At 46.0% G+C, this 26921-nt stretch overlaps 1 protein-coding gene across 2 annotated transcripts in view; it reads right to left on the bottom strand.

The window, feature by feature from the left end:
• The window catches only part of SENP5 (SUMO specific peptidase 5), a 55512-nt gene extending 35733 nt beyond the window's left edge, over positions 1-19779 (bottom strand). For both annotated transcript variants that reach the window (XM_032171958.2, XM_032171959.2), the window contains exons 1-2: positions 19650-19779; positions 6059-7602 (exon numbers count right to left, since the gene is read on the bottom strand). In XM_032171958.2, coding sequence (XP_032027849.1) covers positions 6059-7571 — 1513 coding nt within the window. In that variant the 5' untranslated portion in view covers positions 7572-7602; positions 19650-19779. The remainder of the gene's footprint in view (positions 1-6058; positions 7603-19649) is intronic.
• Between the last annotated feature and the right edge of the window lie 7142 nt (positions 19780-26921).

Below are 26921 nucleotides of genomic sequence, written 5' to 3'. Positions count from 1 at the left end.
TACTCATGACATAGAGGTTAGAACTTTAAAGTGAAGCAAGAACTTAAGGAACTCGCAAAGTAATCTCAGTACAGAGTTCTAGACTTTCATACACTCCCTCAAATCTTTTACAGTTGTCTTGCATAAGCATATCAGTATTAATTTTTTTTGCAGCAACCCGCTACTGTCATTACAAAGTATTCAACTTGGTTTTCAAGGGAGCAGCTTTCCTCTTACACTCGTATTTCATTTTATGTAATACTGAATAAAATTATGAAACTGCAACAAGTAAATTTCCCCTAAGTATAACTGACTCTTAAACATGTAAATCAACTGAAAGGAGCATAATGTGAAGTCATATTAGAGACAAGCCAGCATTCAGCACACCACAGAACTCAATAGTGGCTAATGTTGTAGAAGTCAGTTAAAGGATTATCTATTGTACTCATTGCCCCATTAATCACTACTGAGGTTCAGTTCTGTTATTTGCTGAATTTGTCTATTTCATTGTGTTGGCTTTTCTCAGAGGATGGTGATAGACTGTTAGTTCATCTCTACTTAGGTAACCTGCTGAGAATTGAGGGCAAAGGGCTGTGATGGGCAGTAGCTGCTGCTCTGCCTTGAACTATTTTCAGTGGGAATAAGGACACTAAGAACCCCAGCAGCTGTTCTGAAAATGGATGTTCTCACTCTTGCCAAGTGTTACAAGGTGTACGTGTGTGGGTGAGTATCCTGTCTCTTGTCCTTAGAATTTTGGCTTGATAACAGATTTGTTATTTGTTGATATGTGGCACAGGCAGGGAGAGATTCCCCAACTACCCAGTCTTTACCATGGGTGTTCCCTTTCCTCTCCACTTCCACCATCTCCAGAAACATGAGCACTCAGTATCACATCACTTCCCTGTACTAATCTTCCTTCTGCCCGCCTGGACCTTCCCTCTACTTTTTGCCCAGTGAGAGCTGATTCTTAGTTTTTGATCCACCAAAACTCTCTCCTCCTTGTTTGTGAGTATGAAGACACGTGTTTTTAATATTTTTTCGGCCGGGCGCGGTGGCTCACGCTTGTAATCCCAGCACTTTGGGAGGCCGAGGCGGGCGAATCACGAGGTCAGGAGATCGAGACCACGGTGAAACCCCGTCTCTACTAAAAATACAAAAAAATTAGCCGGGCGTGGTGGTGGGCGCCTGTAGTCCCAGCTACTCGGAGAGGCTGAGGCAGGAGAATGGCGTGAACCCGGGAGGTGGAGCTTGCAGTGAGCCGAGATTGCGCCACTGCACTCCAGCCTGGGCGACAGAGCGAGACTCCGTCTCAAAAAAAAAAAAAAAAAAATTTTTTTTTCATAATTTCTATGGATTTGGTAGGAGGAAGAAGAGACTCCATGAGCTTACTTCATTCTCTTAAACCTGAAACTGCTATTGGCTTCTGATTGATATTCTTTAGTAATTGAAGGAAGCTTCCTTTATTACTAGTTTTCTAAGAGATTTAAACACAAAAGGAAACAATTTTTACTAACAGGCTTTTCAGCACTGCTGAGATACCATTTTTTTCCCCTCTGGCCTATTAAAATAGTGAATTATATTGTCACTAAACGTGAATTCTGTAAGAATTCCTACTTCCTCAGGTCATGCTACAGGTTTTACTATGTGCATATTCAATTTATCAATTGTATTTGAAAGTGTTACATCTATAAAGGTTAATTGGCATTTGTGGGTAAATACTAATTTTTTTCAGGTTTAAGTATCATGGGTCTGCTAACTTCAGTAGGGAAATCTGGCTTTACTCTCTAGGACAGTATAGACAAGAGTTTTTTTGTTTTTTGTTTTTTTTAATTTGCTAGGACTCTGTACTTTGTGTCTTTTTGTGAGGAAGAATTTATTTATTTATTTTTTATTTTTATTTTGAGACACTCGCCCAGGCTGGAGTGCAGTGGCGTGATCTCGGCTCAAGGCAAGCTCCGACTCCCCGGTTCACGCCATTCTCCTGTCTCGGCCTCCCAAGTAGCGGGGACTACAGGCGCCCACCACCACGCTCAGCTAATTTTTTAAATTTTTAGTAGGGACGGGGTTTCACCATGTTAGCCAGGATGGTCTCAATCTCCTGACCTCATGATCCGCCCACCTTGGCCTCCCAAAGTGCTGGGATAACAGGCATGAGCCACCGTGCCCAGCCAGAAGAATTTATTATACTTAATGGTTGGAAAAAGAAAAGTGCTCAGAACCGTTTCAACTACCATGAAATAAACCTCCTAACTAGCTCCCTAAAGCCAATGGTAATAATATCTGTCCAGATGTCCTATACAAATGCATATGCACCCATATATACACACACTCATCCTACATATGTCATATATATCTTTTAACAAAATGGTTTCATACCATTTTGCAACTTATTGTTTTCACTGTTTTTTTTTGTTTGTTTTTTGAGACAGAGTCTTGCTCTGTCGCCCAGGCTGGAGCACAGTTGCGTAACCTAAGCTCACTGCAACGTCTGCCTCCCAGGTTCAAGCGATTATCCCTGCCTCAGCCTCCTAAGTAGCTGGGATCACAGACACGCACCACAGCACCTGGCTGATTTTTATATTTTTAGTAGAGATGGGGTTTCACCATGTTGACCAGCCTGGTCTTGAACTCCTGACCTCAGGTGATCCGCCCACCTTGGCCTCCCAAAGTGTTGGGATTACAGGCGTGAGCCACAGCACCTGGCCTGTTTTCACTTTATACAGACATCTTTCAGTATCAAAATATAGATCTATATTCTTAAACAGCTGCATAGCAAACTATTGCCTGAATGGGCTATAATTTATACTATCATATTGTCTTCCAAAAAAATGTTTACACTAGTTTACCTTATGGGATAGATTTTTGACAACAGAAGGCTTCTTAAAGCATGACGTAAAAACTTGAAGCCTCAAAGTCAAAGATAGATAAGTTTTAGGCCGGGTGCAGTGGCTCACGCCTGTAATCCTAGCACTTTGGGCAGACTGGCCGAGGCGGGCAGATTGCCTGAGCTCAGGAGTTCGAGACCAGCCTGGGCAACATGGTGAAAACACTGTCTCTACTAAAATACAAAAAATTAGCTGGGCATGGCAGCGTGTGCCTGTAGTCTCAGCTACTTGGGAGGCTGGGGCAGGAGAACTGCTTGAACCAGGAAGCAGAGGTTGCAATGAGCCGAGATTGCGTCACTGCACTCCAGCCTGGGTGACAGAGCAAGACTCCAACTCCAAAAAATAAAAAATAAAAAAAGACAGATAAGCTTTACTATGTAAGAACTGAAAACTCCTATTAAGCAAAAATATCAAACAATTTTGGGGTTCTGAAGGTTTTACCTTTCGTGAGGGACCATTCTTAGAACATTTATAATCAGCAATTAATTTAACATTTTTATGACTAGAATGACACCAAGTTCCCTGAAGGTCATATATTCTGTTCATTGCTACATTCTTAGGAACCAGCACAGTGCCTGGTACATTGAGCGTCTCCTATATTAAAAAAAAATAAAACAGAAACAATCCAATTGAAAAACAGGCAAAGGGGCAGGGCACGGTGTCTCATGCCTGTAATCCCAGCACTTTGGGAGGCCAAGGTGGGTGGATCACCTGACGTCAGGAGTTCGAGACCAGCCTGGCCAACATGATGAAACCCCATCTCTACTAAAAATACAAAAATTAGCCAGGTGTGGTGGCGGGCGCCTGTAATCCCAACTACTCGGGGGGCTGAGACAGGAGAATCACTTGAACCCAGGAGGCAGAGGTTGTGGTGAGCCAAGATCGCATCATTGCACTCCAGCCTGGCGACAGAGTAAGACTCCATCTCAAAAAAAAAAAAGAAAAATAGGCAAAGGAAAACCATGTACACACAAAAAAGTGCCCAATAAACACAGAAACAGATGTTCAAACTTAAAACTCAAAAATGCAAATTAAAACAAAACTCTGTGATCTGTAAGACTGGCAAAGCTTAACAAATGTAAACTGGGCCCTTCCTTCCTTCCTTCCGTCCTTCCTTCCTTCCGTCCTTTTCTTCCCTCTGTTGCCCAGGATGGAGTGTAGTAGGCTCGCTGCAGACTCCCTGCCTCCGGCTCCCGTGATTCTCCTGCCTAGGCCTGCGGGCTGCCTGGGATTGCGGGCGCACGCCACCACCCCTGCCTGGTTTTTGTCCTTTGCCTGGAGGCGGGGTTTCACCATGTTGGCCAGGCTGGTCTCCAGCTCCTGACCTCGAGTGGTCTGCCCGCCTCGGCCTCCCGAGGTGCTGGGACTGCAGACGGAGTCTCGCTCACTTGGTGCTCGGTGTTGCCCGGGCTGGAGTGCGGTGGCGTGGTCTTGGCTCGCTGCAGCCTCCGCCTCCCAGCCGCCTGCCTTGGCCTCCCAGGGTGCTAGGATTGCAGCCTCTGCCCAGCTGCCGCCCCGTCTGGGATGTGAGGAGCATCTCTGCCCGGCCGCCCCGTCTGGGAAGTGAGGAGCGTCTCTGCCCGGCCGCCCCGTCTGGCAAGTGAGGAGCGCCTCTGCCCGGCCACCGCCCAGTCTAGGAAGTGAGAAGCGTGTCTGCCTGGCCGCCCATCGTCTGGGATGTGAGGAGCGCCTCTGCCCGGCCGCCCCATCTGGGAAGTGAGGAGCACCTCTGCCCGGCCGCCCATCGTCTGGGATGTGAGGAGCGCCTCTGCCCAGCCGCCCCGTCTCGGAAGTGAGGAGCGCCTCTGCCCGGCCGCCCCGTCTGGCAAGTGAGGAGCACCTCTGCCCGGCTGCCACCCCGACTAGGAAGTGAGGGGTGTCTCTGCCTGGGCGCCCCGTCTGGCAAGTGAGGAGCACCTCTGCCCGGCCGCCACCCCGACTAGGAAGTGAGGGGTGTCTCTGCCCGGCCGCCCCATCTGTGAAGAGAGGAGCGCCTCTGCCCAGCCGTCTGGGATGTGAGGAGCGCCTCTGCCCGGCCACCCCGTCTGGGATGTGAGGAGCGCCTCTGCCCAGCCGCCCCGTCTGGGACGTGAGGAGCGCCTCTGCCCAGCCGCCCCGTCTGGGATGTGAGGAGCGCCTCTGCCCAGCCGCCCCGTCTGGGATGTGAGGAGCGCCTCTGCCCAGCAGCCCCGTCTGGGATGTGAGGAGCGCCTCTGCCCAGCCGCCCCGTCTGGGATGTGAGGAGCGCCTCTGCCCAGCAGCCCTGTCTGGGATGTGAGGAGTGCCTCTGCCCGGCCGCCCCGTCTGGGAGGTCTACCACGGAGGCCAGGCACAATGTGGGGGCTGGACGTGGTGGCTCACGCCTGTAGTCCCAGCTCTCTGGGAGGCTGAGGCGAGTTGATCACTTGAGGCTAGGAGTTCGAGACCAGCCTGGCCAACATGGCAAAACATACGAAAAATACACCAGACCAACCAACCAACCCAGCAACAACAAAACAGGTCTACCCTGGAGTCATACTCTAATTTTGTCTATTTTCCTCCCTTTCTGATCCTTTATCCCACTGTCTTTTTCTTCCTCTCCCTTCTCCTTCTTGTCAAATAGTGGATTGAGTTATTATCATTGATCCATACAAAGTCCCTCTCTCATTTATTTTCTTTAATTCCCACCCCCCATTTCTATTCCCCGTCTTCCCATGTGCAACCTTCCTGTTTGATATGCATCTTTTTGTATGTATTTTTAGAAAATGTTTATTGTTTTGTGTGCAAAAAAAAATTTAAAAAGAAATATATAAGAAAAGAATAGAATAAACGCAAGTGATCAAATTTAAAAAAAAATGTAAACTGGTTCAACTTTTTGGAGGGTAACTTAATTATCTTAAAATTTTAAGTGTGAATATTCCTTCACCATCAATTCTAATAATGAGAATTTAGCTTACAGAAACAAATGTATAAATGTAAAGAAATAATTTCATCACACTATTAGCTTATGAAAAAAATGGAATCAATACAAGTGTCTATGAGGATTAAATGATGGAACATCTACATAATGCAGCAATATAAAAGGCTTCAAGAAGACTAACTGGTTTAAAGAAATATCCATGAGTGGGAGAAAAAAATAGGACTCTTATTAGCAAGGATAATGAACAGCAAATGTGAGCTTGGAGTTTGAGGGAGAATAAAGGAAAAGTGCATACCAGAAAGACAGACTGACAGCTGTTCATCATCCACTGGAGAGGCTTTTTGACTGTTCTTTCCATCTCCTGCTTGATTTTCTAGTTTGAGTCCACTGCACACCAAGGGAGCCTCCAGTGGACTTTTACAGTAAGGGTGGTCCAGCAACTCAGAACTAAGAATGTTCTGCTTGAGAGATCCATCCTCCTCCATCTGGTATGAGTTCTCATTTTGAACAGCCTTTTGGGACACAGGCCCATCTACGCTACTCACAGATGTACCTGCTCCAGACACTGACAGTTTTACTCTGTCATCACTGACAGAACTTGTCTGATTTTCCTGACCCAGAGTCATAATTTCTCTTTCAGTTTCTGAAATGAACATGGTATTAGAACGATGCTCTGGTAAGGGGATGTCATGAATCAGCTCTGTACACTCCCACTTAGGAGAAGAACAGGATGACTGGTCCCAGGCGTTTGTGGCACTGCCATTCTGTTGGTCAGGGAATGCTTCATCTAAACTAAGCTCCTTGCCCAAGAAAGAGCTTCCTTTAGTGTGGCAATCAGGCACATGAGAGTTCGTCCCCTTCACCACAGCATTGCTGTCCATATCTGGAAAGTACGGCTGATGCCGACAAGAAGGGTCTTTAGGTTCTGGGGAAGGAAATGGGCTGCAACTGCCACCCTCACCGTTCTCCCTACGAGTCTCTTGATGGTCCCCAGTGACCTTCTGTACCCAGCTTCGCTGGGCTTTTCTTAGCTTGCAAACCTTGCTTTTGGTTCTGAAGTGCTGGGATCTGAGAATCCTGTACCGAAATCTAATCATGGATAATTTCTCATACATCATAAGAGGAGATAATTTTATTCTTCTATGTTGGTTAAGTTGGAACTTTTTTGGAATCAAAGGTCCCCCATTCCTGTGGTGCTCCGGCCCTTGGCAGCAGCCGTAACAAAAGCCCTTTCTCTTATGGTTGCTCAAGGTGACCACAATCGTGCCACTCTCACCTGGACTTTGGCTCTCCCCATTGAACTTCATGGGAAAGTCAGAAGCTTGTGGGTCTGTCCTAGGTCTGTGACCATTGGCCTGACCTAAAGCACTATTTGATGGAAAGTCAGTAACTGCCTTCAAGAGATTTTTCTCTCTGCAGTATTCATGGTCAGAATTCTTTGCTGATGCCAACAACTTCTCTGCTTGGAGTCTCAGGAGAGTCCTTGAGGAGGAAATGAAGTGTTTAGTGTCCTTTCTTTTCACTTTAGAGGACAAAGTACTAACATTTTGAGTAGCCACATTGAACTTGGTCTTAGCACAAAGGGGTTCATCCTTGATCCACGTTTTCTGGATTTGAAGAGCTTTCTTTCTACCCTGGAAATGTCTCAACTGTCTATTCCAAGTAACTGGCCTTCCCAGCTTAGCTTTCAGAATGCACAAGTGTTGGTGAAAATAAAACTTCTTAAAGCCTCCAAACCCAGTATTCCATTTCTCAGAAAAAGCTAAGTGGATTCCTTTCCTCCATAGAATTTTCCTCTGTTTTTTCATTTTTCTGATGCATAATGAGATCTGGATACAGCTGTAAAGAAGAGAAGTAAGTTATATTTCTATCTAAAAATAAGGTCATGAAGACATATTCACAGTAATTAAGGTAGAAAATTGAGAAAAAAAAGAGTACATATACTTTGAGAAAAGAAAGAGTACATATACTTCAATTTAGACTATTAGACACAATGAAATCTTACCCGACCAAGGTTTCCATCACAATGAAAACTGGAGAGGAGGGAGGACATGAGTAGTCTAACAAAAAGCCATTTGCTGTACAACTGCCTCTGAGAAAAATAAACTTAAGAATCATTTTCGACCAGGCGCAGTGGCTCACACCTGTAATCCCAGCACTCTGGGAAGCTGAGGGGGGAGGATTGCTTGTAATCCTCACACCTGACACCAGCTCCTGGGGAGGCTGAGGTAGGAGAATTGCTTGAACCCTGGAGGCGGAGGTTGCACTGAGCCAAAATTGCACCACTGCACTCCAGCCTGGGTGACAAGAGCGAAACACCGTCTCCAAAAAAAAAAAAAAAAAAAAAGTCTGATTTCTGTAACCTCAGTGTGATTTGGAGAGGGAACTGAGGTAAACGTATTCAGTCCTCCATTTTTTTTCCCCAGAGAAAACTTATACACAGAAAGGTAATACAGCACTTCTGAGTAAATTGTTAGCAAGCTGAAATTAGAATATTGGCTTCTGATTCATAGTCTTTCTTCCACTCTACCTGCAGTGGCTGGTTCCTTTCTTTCCAGACTAAAGAGCCTTCGCTAATATTAGATCTTATTAAATCCTGAGGGGAAGTTATTGTTTGGTTTTGACTGTCATTCATTTCCATCTATTTCTAGGGTGTGTTCCTGCAGTATATGTGTGTATGCTTGTGTTGGTTCTTTTTTCTTATATTCACTTGAGATCCACAACCATCACTGGGTGACAGCATTTGATAAAATCCTGTCCTTGCACGGCTACCCAGTCTTTGACTGGTAACACTGGAGCACGGCCTCCCTCTTGAGATGCTGACATCACATGTATTTACTAAATTATCTACTGGTGCATGACTATACGGAACAAAAGTACCTGCTCTTTTAAAAATTTGCTGTACGAAACAAATTATTTTGCTATGAGCAAATTATAATTAAGTCAATATGGAATCAGTCTTAAGTGGTATTTGATCTCCTCTCCCTTCCCCATCCTTCATTTTACAAATGAGAACACAGGGCCAGGCGTGGTGGCCCATGCCTGTAATCCCAGCACTTTGGGAAGACGAGGCAGATGGATTACCTGAGGTCAGGAGTTTGAGACCAGCCCGGCCAACATGGTGAAACCCCGTCTCTACTAAAAATACAAAAATAATTAGCCAGGCATGATCATGGGTACCTGTAATCTCAGCTACTTGGGAGGCTGAGGCAGAAGAATTGCTTGAACCTGGGAGGTGGAGGTTGCAGTGAGCCAAGATTGCACCACTGCACTCCAGCCTGGGAGACAAGAGTGAAGCTCTGTCCCAAAAAAAAAAAAAAAAAAAAAAGAAGCTACAGGACCTCAGAAAGCAGAAAGGCTCAGAAGCAGAGGCAACATAATACCTATGAAAGTCAGGAGTATGGGTGGTGCTGAAAAGGAAGGGCTGGCTCAAAGTCTGAATAAGAAGCAGTGAAACTCCTAGATACCATCTCCTACCCTGGCAGATAATGAAAACTTTCACTTTCTGTGGAGGATGACCCAGGACAGTCCAGTATATCATGTACAGCTGAGCACAGGGGTATACCAGGAGGATAAATGAGTTTATACCGTGAATTCCCCTCCAGGCCCTTCCCCACTCAGCTTCCATAAGACTGGCAAGAAGCTCTATATCCACAAGAAGGCGACTAGTCCCTGGGGGAAAACAAATCATTCACAGAGAAAAAACCAACAGATAGTGATATTTGGGGATGTCTCAACAAAACAAGTCTGAACAATTACTCAATAAGGTGGCCTCAAGTTTAAGAAGCAATTAAACTCCAGATCCCTACTTAACTCCACATGGCAGGTAAGTGACCCTCCCCTACCCAAGATTGGAAGTTTATCCTCTAGATAAAATAGTAAAATGTAAAATATAAAAAAGAGTAAAATGGAAAGTCTGCAGACAGAGGGACTCCAGGCACAGTTTGAAGATGGAATTATATACTGCATATGAGACTCCAAACACACTTTGCCACTCATCTCCCAGAATGCTAGCAGTCTGTCTCACCCATACAAGCAGACGGAAGATTCTTTTCTGGAGACTATAACTAGTCCACAAAAAAAAAAAAAAAAAAAATCCATAAAGATACAGATATTACCCCACAAAATGGCCCACAGTGTACCCCAAAGTTGACACGTCCCACTACATGTTAAGAGTTCCCAAGCAGTTTCTTAGTGGTCATTCTTAAAAACAACTAGACAGGCTGGGCACGGTGGCTCACGCCTGTAATCCCAATACTTTGGGAGGCCAAGGTGGGCAGATCACTTGAGGTCAGGAGTTTGAGACCAGCCTGGCCAACACGGCAAAACTCCATCTCTATTAAAAATACAGGCCGGGCGCAGTGGCTCATGCTTGTAATCCCAGCACTTTGGGAGGCCGAGGCGGGCGGATCACAAGGTCAGGAGATCGAGACCACGGTGAAACGCCGTCTCTACTAAAAATACAAAAAAATTAGCCGGGCGTGGTGGCGGGCGCCTGTAGTCCCAGCTACTCGGAGAGGCTGAGGCAGGAGAATGGCGTGAACCCGGGAGGCGGAGCTTGCAGTGAGCCGAGATCGCGTCACTGCACTCCAGCCTGGGCGACAGAGTGAGACTCCGTCTCAAAAAAAAAATAAATAAAAATAAAAAATAAAAAATAAAAAAATAAATAAAAATAAAAATAAAAAAATAAAAATACAAAAATTAGCTGGGCATGGTGGTGCATGCCTGTAATCCCAGCTACTTGGGAGGCAGAGGTTGTGGTGAGCTGAGATCACACCACTGCAGTCTAGCCTGGGCGACAGAGCAAGACTCTATCTCAAAAAAATAAAATAAAAAATAAAGGATGACCAAGAATCACCAGATGCCTAGGGGTAAAAACAGACCAAAACAAACAGATAAAAGCAAAAACTACACAAAGTCAACTTTTATAAACCAACAGGGGGGGCGGGGAGAAAAGGGAGTTATTGCTTAATGGATACAGAATTTCAGTTTGGGAAGATAAAAAGGTTCTGGAGATGAATGGTGGTGATGGTTGCACAGCAATGCGAACGTACTTTAATGCCAATGAACTGTACACCTAAAAATGGTTACAAGCATAAAATAGTAAATTTTATGTTACGTATATTTTACCACAATTAAAAAAAAGAGGGGGCCTGAGTGTGGTGGCTCACACCTATAATCCCAGCACTTTGGGAGGCCAAGACAGGCGGATCACTTGAGGTCAGGAGTTCGAGACCAACCTGGCCAACAAGGTAAAACCCCAACCCTACTAAAAATGCAAAAAAATCAGCCAGGTGTGGTGGCATGTGCTTGTAATCCCAGCTACTCGGGAGGCTGAGACACGAGAATTGCTTGAACCTGGGAGTTCTGAAGGCTGCAGTGAGCCGAGATTGAGCCACTACACTCCAGCCTGGGTGACAGACCAAGATCACCTGCCTGGGCAACACAGGAAGATCCTGTCTCCAAAAAAAATAGCCAAAAGTGGTGGTACATGCCTGTGTTCCCATCTACTCAGGAGGGTGAGGTGGAAGGATCGCTTGGCATGGGAGGTCAAAGTTTCACTGAGCTATGATCACACCACTGCACTCTAGCCTGGGTAACAGAGCAAGACTCTGTCTCAAAAAAATAAAAATAAAAATAAAGGTCGAATTCAGGGTACAATGGAAATATCTAGCAAAAGGGTCAGGAAACACCTCTCTGAAGAAATTATTTTTTCTCTGAAGAAATTACTTTTCAGCTGAGACAAATGATGAGCAAAAGTTACTAGGAAAGAGAGGGAATTCAGTATTTCAAGGAACAGAAAGAACTTCATTAACACTTAGAGGCACCGAAGGGGTAGGTAAGGAACAGAAGAGCTAAATTTACGATGCTGATACTTAACATAAGGTTGGTGTGAAGCCACTGAAAGACAAAGATCTGATTCATATTCTTGAAAAAAATCATTCTACCTGCAATGTGAAGAATGGCTAGGAGAAGGCTACAGCAGAAGAAACCCATTAGGAATCTGTTACAGGTAAATCAATGCAGATACAGTGGGACAGCTTCTTGGATTAAGAGAAAAACTGGGAGGATGTAGCAAAGTGAATCAATCTTCAGGACACAGAAATGACAGGATTTGTCATTTGTCAAAAGCCTATCTGTTGGGGGTAAAAGTTCCAGTATCCGCTACTAGGTAGATAGTGGTATCACTGATACGAAACACAGATGGAGATTGATTAGGGGAAGGTTATACTGACTATGCCTTTAGTCTTTCACATGTTCAATTTGAGATGACCATTAGAAATCCAAGTGGATATATACAGTTGGATACACAGTTCAAGAATTCTGAAAAGAGGACATCATGTGAATTCCAGTTTTCAGCTTAGAGTAACCAAAGCTATAGAAAATGATAAGATCACCTAGAAAGAATTTGTAAAAGGTAGACGAGAATGAGAGAATGTACCCTAAGGCAATATCCCAAGGAACTCTAGGAATTTTTTTTTTTTTTCCACTCTTGTTGCCCAGGCTGGAGAGTTTTGCTCTTGTTGCCCAGGCTGGAGTACAATGGCACGATCTCAGCTCACTGCAACCTCCGCCTCCCGGGTTCAAGCAATTCTCCTGCCTCAGCCTCCCAAGTAGCTGGGATTACAGGCATGCGCCACCACGCCCAGCCAATTTTGTATTTTTAGTAGAGACGGGGTTTCTCCATGTTGGTCAGGCTGGTCTCGACCTCCTGACCTCAGGTGATCCACCCAAAGTGCTGGGATTACAGGTATGCCCAGCTGGAACTCCAGGATTTAAGAGTGAAATAAAGAAAGAAGACTAAGCAAAGGAAAGTGAAAAAAAAAATGACCCGGGAGATAAGGTCGAAAATCAGGTAAAGGTGGTATCAGCAAAGCTAGAACACGTTTCTAAAAAGAGGGAAACGGTCAGTCAAAGATTGTTAAGAAGTCAAGCAAGATAAGGATTAAGAGTGTTCACTGAATTCTCTTGACATTTGCAGAAAAAATTTAAGTACAATGGAAACGACAAAAACCAAGGTGGAATAAAAAAGGCAATATATAAAAATTGTTGAAGAAGCCTGGGTAAAGCTGAAACATTTTTTTTTGTTGTTGTTGTTGAGACGGAGTCTCGCTCTGTCACCCAGGTTGGAGTGCAGTGGCGCGATCTCGGCTCACTGCAAGCTCCGCCTCCCAGGTTCACGCCATTCTCCTGCCTCAGCCTCCCGAGTAGCTGGGACTACAGGCGCCCACCACCACGCCCGGCTAATTATTTTTGTATTTTTAGTAGAGACGGGGTTTCACCGTGGTCTCGATCTCCTGACCTCGTGATCCGCCCACCCCAGCCTCCCAAAGTGCTGGGATTACAAGCATGAGCCACCACGCCCGGCTGAAACATTTTTTTAGTGGAGATTCTTATACATGTTTAAATTCTGATGAAGTACTTTACTTGTGGATAAAGACTGCAGATTAAGCAGACACATTTTACCATCATTCCCTCCTAAAACTTCATTAAGAATAAAAAAATTGTCCTTTATCTTTTTTTTTTTTTTTTAAAAGGTCTCATTCTGTCAGCCATGGCTCACTGCAGCCCCAAACTCCCAGGCTCAATCAAGTAATCCTCCTGACTTAGCCTTCTGAGTACCTAAGATTACTGGTGTGAGCCAATAAATCAATTTTTTAAAAGAAAAAACCAGCCAGGCACCATGGTGCATGTCTGTAATCCCAGCTACCCAAGAGGCTGAGGCAGAAGGATCCTTTGAGGTCAAGAGTTTGAGACCAACCTGGGCAACACAGCAAGATCCATCCCTAAATAACTAATTAAAATTAATTTATGTTTTTGTTTGTTTTTTTTTGGGACGGAGACTCACTATGTCACCCAGGCTATAGTGCAGTGGCACATCTCGGCTTACTGCAACCTCCGCCTCCCAAGTTCAAGGATTCTCCAGCCTCAGCCTCCCGAGTAGCTGGGACTTCAGGTGCCTGCCACCACGCCTGGCTAATTTTTTGTATTTTTAGTACAGATGGGGTTTCACCGTGTTAGCCAGGATGGTCTTGATCTCCTGACCTCATGATCCACCCGCCTTGGCCTCCCAAAGTGCTGGGATTACAGGTGTGAGCCAAGAATTTTTTAACTTAATTTTTTAAAGATATAATTTACCCACAGTGAAATACATAAATCTGAAGGGCTTTTGTTTTTTAAAGCATATGTACACAAAATGGAAGACGGAACAACAGCAAAAACATTTTGAAAGTTGGAATGTGGATTGACTTAAAGATCTAAAGAAGTCTCAGTTGGGGTTGGGCGCGGTGGCTCATGCCTGTAATCCCAGCACTTTGGGAGGCCGAGGCAGGCGGATCACCTGAGGTCAGGAGTTCAAGACCAGACTGACCAACATGGAGAAACCCCATCTCTACTAAAAATACAAAAATTAGCCAGGCATGATGGCGCATGCCTGTAATCCTAGTTACTCAGGAGGCTGAGGCAGGAGAATCACTTGAACCCAGGAGGTAGAGGTTACAGCGAGCCAAGATTGCACCATTGCACTCCAGCCTGGGCAACAAGAGCAAAACTCCATCTCGAGAAAATAAATAAATAAATAAATAAAACCCCGGTCGGATGTGGTGGCTCACGCCTGTAATCTCAGCACTTTCGGAGGCTGAGGCGGGCAGATCACCTGAGGTCAGATGTTTGAGATCAGCCTGGCCAACATGGCAAACCCCATCTCTACTAAAATACAAACATTAGCCGGGCATGGTGGCATGTGCCTGTAATCCCAGCTACTTGGGAGGCTGAGGCAGGAGAACTGCTTGAACCTGGGAGGTGGAGGTTGCAGTGAGCCAAGTTCATGCCACTGCACTCCAGCCTGGGCAACACAGCAAGACTCCGTCTCCAAAAAAAAAAAATTAAATCTCAAGCTTGCAGGGAGGAAAGCAATCTAAAGAACAATACCTCAAAACAGGTCAGGAATTGTTCTACAGAGGGATGTGAATATGAATATGATGCTAAAAATAAAAGGATTGGTCAAATGATTTAAATATCCTCCCACATGCCACAAAACCAGCCAACTGTCCCCTACCCATCCTTGCAGAAACCTGGAGTCTTCTTCTCTAGACTAGAACAGCACAGCCCAATAAAATTTCTGCAATGACAGAAATATTCTATATCTGCTCTGCCCAATATGGTAGCCTCTGGGCAAATGTGGAAATGTGTCTAATGCAAGTGAGGAACTAAACCTTTAATTTTAATTATTTAGATTTAGGCTGCTACATGTGGCTAGCGGCTACCATACTGGATAGTGCAGCTCCGTTATCCAATATGGTAGCCACTAACCACATGTAGCAGCTTAAAACAATCTTACGTAAAAACAATTCCTGGACTGGAAAGCTTTTCAACTGGTCCAGTTGAGAATGAGGTCATCTTACTGAAAACAGTTGAGTTAAATGAACATGAATGAGTGTTTATATAATAAATGCTAAGACCTCCAGCCTTTCCCTAAGTTTAGCAGCCAGACTGCTGGAAGCCCAATTTGTACTCTCCAAGTAGGAGATCCCTTCTTCTTTAGGGAATCTGACCCTGGAGCGAAGACAAGATACTGCCATTGAAGGTTCTCAAATACAAGGGTCCAGTAATTAAAAGCAAACTTCACATGCGTTTCCTTCACATTTCTGCCCCTGTATTCCCAGCCATGCTGCTGTATGTTCATATTGACCAAACATCAACATTCCTTCAAAGATAAAACACACACATAAGGGAAATAGAAGTAAGGTTTACACTCCTGTTAGATAGATACTCACCGACCCTAGGACAGCCCCAAGCCTAAACAGCCCCTTAAGGAGCCCAATATTTGGGTGAAAGTTCGCAGAGCAGCTACTGTACAGGTTAACTGAAGCTTCACTATGAAAAAGTTGTATCGGCCAAGTGTGGTGGCTCACGTCTGTAATCCCAGCACTTTGGGAGGCCAAGGCGGGCGGATTGCTTAAATCAATCTGCATTCCAACTTCCAAAATGTTTTGCTATTTTTCTGTCTTCCATTTTGTGTACATATTCTTTAAAAAACAAAAACCCTTAAGGTCTATGTATTTGACTGTATTTTTTTTTTTTTTTTGAGATGGAGTCTCGCTGTGTCACCCAGGCTGGAGTGCAGTCACCTGATCTCAGCTCACTGCAACCTCCACCTCCCAGGTTCAAGAGATTCTCCTGCCTCAGCCTCCTGAGTAGCTGGGAGTATGAGTGTGTGCCACCATGCCCAGCTAATTTTTGTATTTTTAGTAGAGACGGGGTCTCACTATATTGGCCAGGCTGGTCTCAAACTCCTGACCTCAGGTGATCCACCCACCTCGGCCTCCCTAAGTGCTGGGATTACAGGCGTGAGCCACTGCGCCAGGCCGTAAATTATATCTTTAAAAAATTAAGTTAAAAAATTCTTGAAAATTCTAGTCTCAAGTAGAGTCAGAGCCAGAAGACTGCCTCAAGAGCCAGCAAGTGACTTCTAACCTTCAATTTTTGCTAGGTTGTTACAACTCCCTAGAGCTGCTTTGTTTCAATGTTAAATCTACAGTATCAGTTTAGATTGAAAGTGTAACCCTGGGTTCATACTAACCCTTCACATGTACCTCTACTTGTCTCCTGTCAGAATCTGAAATTCAACAACAATTAAAACTTCAGAATTAAGGTATTCCAGACACAAAAATAAAATTTTAGAGATTCAGCTATTTGGTTTCTCAGATACATCATACCAGGTCTCTCTAGACTCTGAATGTATTAGACAACCTATGTGTTAACATGACTTGTTTTTTGGTTTTTTTTCTGAGACGGAGTCTCACCCTGTTGCCAAGGCTGGAGTGCAATGGTGCAACCTCAGCTCACTGCAACCTCCGCCTCATGGGTTCAAACGATTCTCCTGCCTCAGCCTCCCAAGTAGCTGGGATTATAGGCGCCCACCACCATGCCCAGCTAATTTTTTTGTATTTTCAGTAGAGATGGAGTTTCACCATGTTGGCCAGGCTGTTCTCGAACTCCTGACTCGTGATCTACCCGCCTCAGCCTCCCAAAGTGCTGGGATTACAGGCATGAGCCACCGCGCCACACCAACATGACTTTTTAAATCATTGACTTTAGGATGTCCTTTGTCATCTGGTTGCAGAAAATCAACATACTGCTGACCGGATACAGTGGCTCACACCTGTAATCCCCGAGCTTTGGGAGGCCGAGACGGATAGATCACTTGAGGTCTGGAGTTCAAGACCAGCCTGGCCAACATGGTGAAATCCCATCTCTACTAAAAATACAAAAATTAGCCGGGCATGGTGGTGGGCGCTTGTAATCCCAGCTACTTGGGAGGCTGAGACAGGAGAATCACTTGAACCCAGGAGGCGGAAGTTGCAATGAGCAGAGATCAAGCCATTGCCCTCCAGCCTGCACAACAAGAGTGAAACTCTGTCTCAAAAAAAAAAAAGAAAAAAAAAAATCAACATGCTATAAACATGACCATTTTACAGAAAAAATAATTTAGTATATTTGGAGAATCTGTGAGGTAGGGTCCACTTCTGGCTCTACTAATAATAGAGTAGGAATTGCTAAAGCAATGAGAAGGCTACCAAAGAATAATTGGAGAATGAATATATTTCCCTAAAAGAGAATGTTCAACACAGCCTGATGGCCTATGCACCTTAATTTTGAAAATATTACCCACACCCAAAAAAAAAGTCACAAGGGTTTCACCATAATAGGTAAGAAAAATACATGTAAAACACTGTGACCACCTTATCAGTTGACCCTTTCTGAGCGTCTACCAAATTCTTTAAATCAGTGACAGGGTACAATCTAACCAAGAAAAGAAAAAGGAACTAAAAATTCGCAAAGACATGCTTAATATCGCGAATGCCAAGGTGATCTACTTCAATCAGATGTTTGGCAACTAGAGAAGCACAGAACCCCCTGTTCTCAAACTGAGCTCCATAGGAAGCTGGCTAACACCACAAAGTAAATGGCCATGCATGCCAGGATGGAGGAGGCAGAAAGGCAGGCCTATGTATAGAGCACTGGGTTTATGACAAGCTAGAATAAAAACAAAATATTGTTAAATTTCCATTTTTCTATGATTTTTGAAGGATTCACATAATAACCTACCAAAAAAAAGGCTGATTTAGAAAGTGAAATAGCCCAGGCGCAGTGACTCATGCCTGTAATCCCAGCACTTTTTTTTTTTTTGAGACGGAGTTTTGCTCTTGCTGCCCAGGCTGGAGTGTAATGGCACGATCTCAGCTCACCACAACCTCGCCTCCCGGGTTCAAGCTATTCTCCTGCCTCAGCCTTCCGAGTAGCTGGGATTACAGGCATGCACCACCACGCCTGGCTAATTTTGTATTTTCAGTAGAGATGGGGGGTTTCACCGTGTTGGTCAGGCTGATCTCGAACTCCCGACCTCAGGTGATCTGCCCGCCTCTGCCTCCCAAAGTGCTGGGATTACAGGCGTCAGCCACCGCGCCTGGCCGATCCCAGCACTTTTGAAAGGCCGAAGCATGTAGATCACCTGAGGTCAGGAGGTCGAGACCAGCCTAGCCAACATGGTGAAACCCCGTGTCTACTAAAAATACAAAAATTAGCCGGGCGTGATGGCGGGCACCTGTAATCCCAGCTACTCTGGAGGCTGAGGCAGGAGAATCGCTTGAACCCGGGAGAAGGAGGTTGCAGTGAGCCGAAAAGATCGCGCCACTGCACTCCAGCCTGGGTGTTAAGAGTGAGACCCTGTCCCCCGCAACAAAAAAAAAAATTGTGAGCCAAGGTGTAAATGAAGCCTCCCTCCCCACCACCCTCCTCTACATACCAAGCTTTTCTCCTAGAAAAGATGCACTGGGAAAAAGCTATCTTGAGTAAAGATCAAAAATGATATGTCATCCCTCATATACCAATAATATGCCATCAATAAGCGTGAGACATGTGGATGGCTAGGAGAGAGTCTGGTTTCTTCCTGATGCTGCCCACCCAAAACAGAGACTGCAGTTAGGCTCTGACCACACAAGCGCCTGGCATCTCTGGGCACCCTTCTCCATACCAAGCTTAGTTATTCCGGGCAAAATGCAAAAAAAAAAAAAAAAAAACAGAATTAGGAACCTATCATGAAGTGTCCTGGATATTCTTAAATTAAATTTAACCAGATTCTCAAAACATTTCATAACTAACGTCTGCTTTCTTCATTTAATTCTCCAAACATTATAATTTATATTGGTAGAAGAAAGTCCCACTTTATCTGCGGTGAAAAAGGTCGAAACGTCTAGCATGAGATGAAAATCACTACCAGACAGCAGGGTAGGATTTCACCTCGGCTATTCTCGCTCTAAGTCCAAAACTCCCACATCCTCTCCGCATCCCTCCACCCCGACAAAGCGGCTACAGGGCGTAGAGCGGAGGCCGATACCGCTCAGAGCAGACCGAAGGGAAAAGACGTCTCCCACCGCGCTCATGCCCAACCGGGCTCTCTGGAAAAGGGTCCCGGGAGCGCGAAGAAAGAAACCAAGGCCGGAAGGAGGCAGAGCGGTCTAAGCAAATAAAAAACCCGGACTTCCAAGGCGGCCGGAGCTGGAGGCCTGTGACAGCGGCTCCTCCTCCCAGAGCTTTCCCGGCTTCAGGAGGAGCTGGGGGGCGCCAGCTTCACGGTGCCTGCGACGCACAGCCCGGCTGGAGCGACAGCGCAGGGCAGCGGCCCCTCGGGACGAGCTCGCGCGCCTCCCCCGGAAAGGGAGGCTGTGGCCGAGAGGGACGGCGGCCTTCAGCTCGGGCGGGGGAGGGCGGCTCGAGGCCTCCGGACCGGGCGCTGAGGTGGCGCACCGGCGCGGGAATGGCCCCAGCCAGCACCGCCAGGCGATGGCTGAGTCCGTCACTCGGCTGCCCGCGTCCCCGCTTACCTGCTACCCTCGTTCCTGGCAGCTGCCCCGCCGCCGGCCCCGACGCGGCAGCAGCCTGGACCGCGGACCCCGCCTTCGTCAGCTCCAGGGGAAGCCCCGCCAGCGACGAGGCGTCCGGCCTGCTCGCCGCGGCCACAGCCGCCGAGCTTCCTCTGAAGCGGCTGCCGCGACGCCGGCGCTGGTCTATCGCGTCACCTCCTCCGCGCCCTTCCGCCTGAGGGGCTGGGCCTGGCACCGCCCGCTTCCGGCGCTCCCGCCCCGCCTCCCGACCCGGAGTCGCCCCGCCCCCGCCCGTCACCGCGTCCTTTGCCCCGGCCTCCCTCAGAACGCGCTGGGATGGAAACCGCGTTCAGGAGCTGCTAAGCGCGTTTGAGACTTCAGCCCCTTCTCCAGCTTTTAACCTAAAAGGGCTAAATCAGACCGCAGCTAGTGTACACCCCTACCCTCCGCTGATCCCGTCACCCCTGCGCCGAAAGCAAAAGACCCACTCCAGCTCTGGACGTTGTGAGGCCTGGCCCAGGCGTCCGCTCTCTGGTTTTCCCATTGATCTGACCCCTGGTGTTGTGATTGGCCTCCTTATCTGTGTCCTACCCGCCCCAACTGTGAATGCTTTCCAAAATTATAAGCCAATGTCCTGACAGGTAAAAACATAATAATAGCAGATTTATGGCGGAAGATGAGTTCAGTTTTGAACATACTCGATCTGGAAGAATAAAGTGGAGGTGACTGCAATGGAATACCAACGGTGTGTTGCTGAGAGCCCGTGTAGGCAGTAAGGATATGCATTGATGGTGGAGAAGATAAAAACAATACCGAAGCTGCCGGGCGCGGTGGCTCACGCTTGTAATCCCAGCACTTTGGGAGGCCGAGGCGGGCGGATCACGAGGTCAGGAGATCGAGACCACGGTGAAACCCCGTCTCTACTAAAAATACAAAAAATTAGCCGGGCGTGGTGGCGGGCGCCTGTAGTCCCAGCTACTCGGAGAGGCTGAGGCAGGAGAATGGCGTGAACCCGGGAGGCGGAGCTTGCAGTGAGCCGAGATAGCGCCACTGCACTCCAGCCTGGGCGACAGAGCGAGACTCCGTCTCAAAAAAAAAAAAAAAAAAAAAAAAAAAAAAAAAAAAACACAAAACAATACCGAAGCCAACTGCAGGATGGTTTGCTCTTAATTATCATCATGTGTCAGAAAATTCTAAACAATGTTAATGATAAAGTACTCCTTTCCAAACAAAAGCTTTGTTTAGTCTTAGTTCTAAACAATGGCTGCAATTACTGTTGTTTTTTTTTCTTTTTTCTTTTTTTTTTTTTTTCCAAACAGGGTCTTGCTCTCTCGCCCAAGCTAGAGTGCTGTGGCACAACCTAGGCTCGCTGTAACCTCTGCCTCCTGGGCTCAAGCGATCCTCCCACCTCATCCTCCAGGGTACCTGGGACCACAGGCTCCTGCACCACGCCCGGCTAATTTTTTTATTACTATTATTATTACTATTATTATCATTATTTTTGTAGCGATGACATCTCCCTATGTTGCCCAGGCTGGTCTTGAACCCCTGGGCTCAAGTGATCCTCCCACCTGGGCCTCCCACAGTGCTCGAATTACAGGCGTGAACTACCACACCAGGCCCTCTCACTTCTTTTTAATAGTTTCTCTTTGTCAGTGATTTTTTTTTTTTTTTTTAGAGGAGTGTCGCTCTGTCGCCCGGGCTGGAGTGCAGTGGTGCCATCTCGGCTCACTGCAAGCTCTGCCTCCCGGGTTCACGCCATTCTCCTGCCTCAGCCTCCCGAGTAGCTGGGACTACAAGCGTCCACCACCACGCCTGGCTAATTTTTTTTTGTATTTTTTTAGTAGAGACAGGGTTTCACCATGTTAGCCAGCATGGTCTCAATCTCCTGACCTCGTGATCCGCCCGCCTCGGCCTCCCAAAGTGCTGGGATTACAGGCGTGAGCCACCATGCCCAGCCTGTTAGTGATTTTTAGCCATTTATTTTGTGCCCTATCTTTGTTTTCTTTGTATTTATCTGTCTTGGATATCATTGAGTTTCTCTGATTTGTGGGTTGATGTCTTTCATCAGTTTTGAGAAATTCTCAATCATTATCTTAAGATTATTATTATTATTATTATTATTATTGAGACAGAGTTTCACTCTTTTTGCTCAAGCTGGAGTGCAATGGCGCTATCTAGGCTCACTGCAACCTCTGCCTCCCGGGTTCAAGCCATTCTCCTGCCTCAGCCTCCCAAGTAGCTGGTATTACAGGTGACCGCCATCATGCCCAGCTAATTTTTGTCTTTTTAGAAGAGACAGAGTTTCACCATGTTGGCCAGGCTGGTCTCGAACTCCTGACCTCGTGATCCACCCGTCTCAGCCTTCCAAAGTGCTGGGATTACAGGCGTGAGCCACTGCATCTGGCCTGTTGTTACCATCCTTATATCCACGAATACTCATTATTTAGCTTCTACTTATAACTGAGAGCATGCAGCATTTGGATTTTTGTTCCTGCATTATTTCACTTAGGATAACAGCCTCCAGCTACATTCATATTTCAGCAAAAGACATGACTTCATATTTTTTATGGCTGTGAAGTATTCCATAGCATGTTTGTACATTTTCTTTATCCAGTCCACCACTGATGGGCACCGAGGTTGACTCCATGTCATTACTATTGTGAATAGTGCTGCAATGAACATACAAATGCATGTGTTTTTTTGGTAGGATAATTTATTTTCCTTTGGGTGTATACCCAGTAATGGGATTGCTGGGTCAAATGGTAGTTCTGTTTTAAGTTATTTAAGAAATCTCCAGGCCGGGCACAGTGGCTCATGCCTGTAATCCTACCACTTTGGGAGGCCGAGTGGGGCAGATCACCTTAGGTCAGGAGTTTGAGACCAGCCTGGCCAACATGGTGAAACCTTGTCTCTACTAAAAACACAAAAATTATCTGGGTGTGGTCGTGGGTGCCCATAATCCCAGCTACTCTGGAGGCTGAGGCAGGAGAATTGCCTGAACCTGGGAGGCGGAAGTTGCAGTGAGCCGAGATCGTGTCACTGCACTCCAGCATGCGTGACAGAGCAAGACTCTGTCTCGAAAAAAAAAAAAGAAATCTCCAAACTGCTTTCCACAGTAACTAAACTAATTTACATTTTCACCAACAGAGTATAAGTGTTCCCATTTCTCTGCAGCCTCACCAGCATGTTATTTTTTGATTTTTTAATAATAGCTATTCTGACTGGTGTGAGATGGTATCTAATTGTGATTTTCATTTGCTTTTCTCTGATGATTAGTGATATTGAGCATTTTTTATATGTTTGTGGGCCACTTGTATGTCTTCTTTTGAGAAGTTCCTATTTATGTGTTTTGCCCATTTTTATTTATTTATTTATTGAGATGGAGTCTTGCTCTATTGCCCAGGCTGGAGTGCAATGGCACAATCTTGGCTCACTGCACCCTCCGTCTCCTGGGTTCAAGCGATTCTCCTGCCTAAGCCTCCCAAGTAGCTGGGATTACAGGCGCACACCACCACGCCTGGCTAATTTTTGTATTTGTAGTAGAGTTGGGGTTTCACCATGTTGGACAGGCTGGTCTTGAACTCCCAACCTTGTAATCTGCCCTCCTTGGGCTCCAAAAGGGCTGGGATCACAGGTGTGAGCCACCTCTCCCAGCCATTTGCCCATTTTTAATGGGGATATTTGTTTCTTGTTTGTTCAGTTAAGTTCCCTATAGATTCTAATATTGGACCTTTGTTGGATGCATAAATTATGAATATTTTCTCCCATTGTAAGTTGTCTGTTTACTCTGTTGGTAGGTTCTTTTGCTGTGCAGAAGTTCTTTGCTTTAATTAGGTCCCATTTGTCAATTTTTGGCTTTGTTGCAATTGCTTTTGAGGATTTAGTCATAAATTATTTCCCAAAGCCAATGTCCAGAATGGCGTTTCCCAGGATTTCTTCTACGATTCTTATAGCTTGAAGGGTTACATTTAAATTCTCAATTTATTTTGAGTTAATTTTAGTATACAGTGAAAAGTGGGGGTCCAGTTTTATTCTTTTGCATATAGCTAGCCAACTATCTTAGCACAATTTATTGAATACAGTGTTCTTTCCCCTTTGCTTGTTATTACCAACCTTGCCAAAGATCAGACGACCATAGGTGTTTTTTTTTTTTTTTTAACCAATACCATGCTGTTTTGGTTACTGCAGGCTTGTAGTATAGCTTGAAGTCCAGTAATGTGATGTCTCTGGCTTTATTCTTTCCACTTAGGATTGCTTTGGCTATTCAGAGTCTTTTTGATTCCATATAGATTTTAGAATAGTTTTTTCTAGTTCCTTGAAAAATGACGTTGGTAGTGAGAGGTGAAGCCAGCTGGACTTCCTGGGTTGAGTGGGGACTTGGAGAACTTTTCTGTCTTTCAAGAGGATTGTAAAATGCACCCACGCACCAATCAACGCTTTGTAGCTAGCAAGAGAATTGTAAAATGCACCAATCAGCGCTCTGTAAAACACACCAATCAGTGCTCTGTAGCTAGCAAGTGGATTGTAAAATGCACCAATCAGCGCTCTATAAAACACACCAATCAGTGTGCTGTAGCTAGCAAGAGGATTGTAAAATGCACCAATCAGCACTCTGTAAAACACACCAATCAGCCCTCTGTAAAATGCACCAATCAGTGCGCTGTAAAATGCACCAATCAGCAGGATCCTAAAAGTAGCCAATTGCAGGCAGGATTGAAAAAAGTGCACTCTGGGCTGGGTGCCGTGGCTCACTGTATAATCCCAGCACTTTGGGAGGCTGAGGTGGGCAGATCAGAAGGTCAGGAGATCAAGACCATCCTGGCTAACATGGTGAAACCCCATCTCTACTAAAAATACAAAAAATTAGCGAGCATCATACTTAATGGGGACACAATAAAAGTTCTCCCAAACTTGAAGTCAAGAACAAGAGGTTTATCCATTTTTACAGCTATTACTTAATATTTTTCTGAATGTGTTGGCCAATATAATTTGACAAAAGGTAGAATATAGAGATAGAGAAATCAGAATGGAAGAAAAATTATTATTTTCAGATCAAAATAACTGTATACTTGGAAAACACAAAGGATTTTATTCAGAAATTACACACCAAATGCTGGTGAGGATGAAAAGCCATAGGAAGGGCCATTCATTGTTGGTGGGAATGCAAAATGGTACACAGCCAGTTTGGAAGAGAGTTGGCAGTTCCTTACAAAACTAAACATGCTCTTACCACACAATCCAGCAGTCGAGCTCCTTGATATTTATCCAAATGAACTGAAAACTCAGGTCTACACAAAAGCCTGTACATGAGGCCCGGCGTGGTGGCTCACGCCTGTAATCCCAGCACTTTGGGAGGCTGAGGCCGGCGGATCACAAGGTCAGGAGATCGAGACCATCCTGGCTAACACCGTGAAACCCCATCTCTACTAAAAATACAAAAAATTAGCCAGGCGCGGTGGCGGGCGCCTGTAGTCCCAGCTACTTAGGAGGCTGAGGCAGGAGAATGGCATGAATCCGGGAGGCAGAGCTTGCAGTGAGCCAAGATCGTGCCACTGCCCTCCAGCCTGGGGGTCAGAGCGAGACTCCGTCTCAAAAAAAAAAAAAAAAAAAGGCACTTTGATAGGACAGAAACGGAACATGGGAAGGCCAATAAGGGAATAAAAGCTGGCCACCCACAGCCAGCAGGGGCAACCTGCTCGGGTCCCCTGCCACGATGTGGAAGCTTTGTTCTTTCGCTGTTCACAATAGATCTTGCTGCTGCTCACTCTTTGGGTCCATGCCACCTTTAAGAGCTGTAACACCGTGAAGGTCCACGGCTTCATTCTTAAAGTCACCTAGACCACAAACCCACCAGAAAGAACCAACTCTGGACACAGTACCTTGATAGGAATAATGTTTAGGCTGGGTGTGGTGGCTCACACCTCTACTACTAGCATTCTGGGAGGCCAAGGGGGGCGGATCACCCGAGCTCAGGAGTTCGAGACCAGCCTGGGCAAAATGGTAAAGCCCTGTCTCTACTAAAATACAAAAATTAATCAGGTGTGGTGGCACGCATCTGTAATCCAGCTACTCAGGAGGCTGAGGCAGGAGAATGGCTTGAACCTGAGAGGCGGAGGTTGCAGTGAGCCTAAATTGCACCATTGCACTCCAGCCTGGGTGACAGAGAGACTCTGTCTCCAAAAATAAATAAATAAATAAATAACGGTGAATCCGTAGATTGCTTTTGGCAGTATACCATTTTAACAATATTGATTTTTCCAATACATGAGCATCGAATGTTTTTCCATTTGTTGGTGTCATCGAAGATTTCTTCTTTCTTTCTTTCTTTCTTTTGTGTCAGAGGGAGTCTCGCTCTGTAGCCCAGGCTGGAGTGCAGCGGCGCAATCTCGGCTCGCTGCAAGCTCCGCCTCCCAAGTTCATGCCATTCTCCTGCCTCAGCCTAGCTGGGACTATAGACGCCTGCCACCAGGCCCGACTAGTTTTTTTTTTTTTGTATTTTTAGTAGAGATGGGGTTTCACTATGTTAGCAAGGATGGTCTCGATCTCCTGACCTCGTGATCCACCCGCCTCGGCCCCCCAAAGTGCTGGGATTACAGGCGTGAGCCACCGCACCCAGCTGTTTTTTTTTTTTCCAGACAGAGTCTGGCTCTGTGGCCCAGGCTGGAGTGCAGTGGCGCGATCTCGGCTCACTGCAACATCCGCCTCCCGGGTTCAAGCAGTTCCCTGCCTCAGCCTCTGGAGTAGCTGGGATTACAGGCACCCGCCACCACGCCTGGCTAATTTGTGTGTTTTTGGTAGAGACGAGGTTTCACCATGTTGGCCAGGCTGGTCTCAAACTACTGACCTCAGGTGACCCACCCACCTGGGCTTCCCAAAATGCTGGAGTTACAGGCATGATCCATCACGCCCAGCCCCTAAGATTTCTTTTTTTTTTTTTTTTTTTTTTTTTTTGAGACGGAGTCTTGCTCTGTCACCCAGGCTGGAGTGCAGTGGCGCGATCTCAGCTCACTGCAAGCTCCGCCCCCCAGGTTCACGCCATTCTCCTGCCTCAGCCTCCTGAGTAGCTGGGACTACAGGCGCCCGCCACCTCCCCCGGCTAATTTTTTGTATTTTTAGTACAGACGGGGTTTCACCATGTTAGCCAGGATGGTCTCGATCTCCTGACCTCGTGGTCTGCCCGCCTTGGCCTCCCGAAGTGCTGGGATTACATTCTTGATTTGGCTATCAGCTTGAATGTTATTGGTGTATAGACATGCTATGGATTTTTTT

The sequence above is a fragment of the Hylobates moloch genome, unplaced genomic scaffold, assembly GCF_009828535.3.
Source record: "Hylobates moloch isolate HMO894 unplaced genomic scaffold, HMol_V3 SCAFFOLD_13, whole genome shotgun sequence".
Taxonomy (NCBI): Eukaryota; Metazoa; Chordata; class Mammalia; order Primates; family Hylobatidae; genus Hylobates; species Hylobates moloch.
The sequence above is the reverse complement of the archived record's forward strand: the minus strand, read 5'-3'. Positions and strand labels throughout refer to the sequence as shown.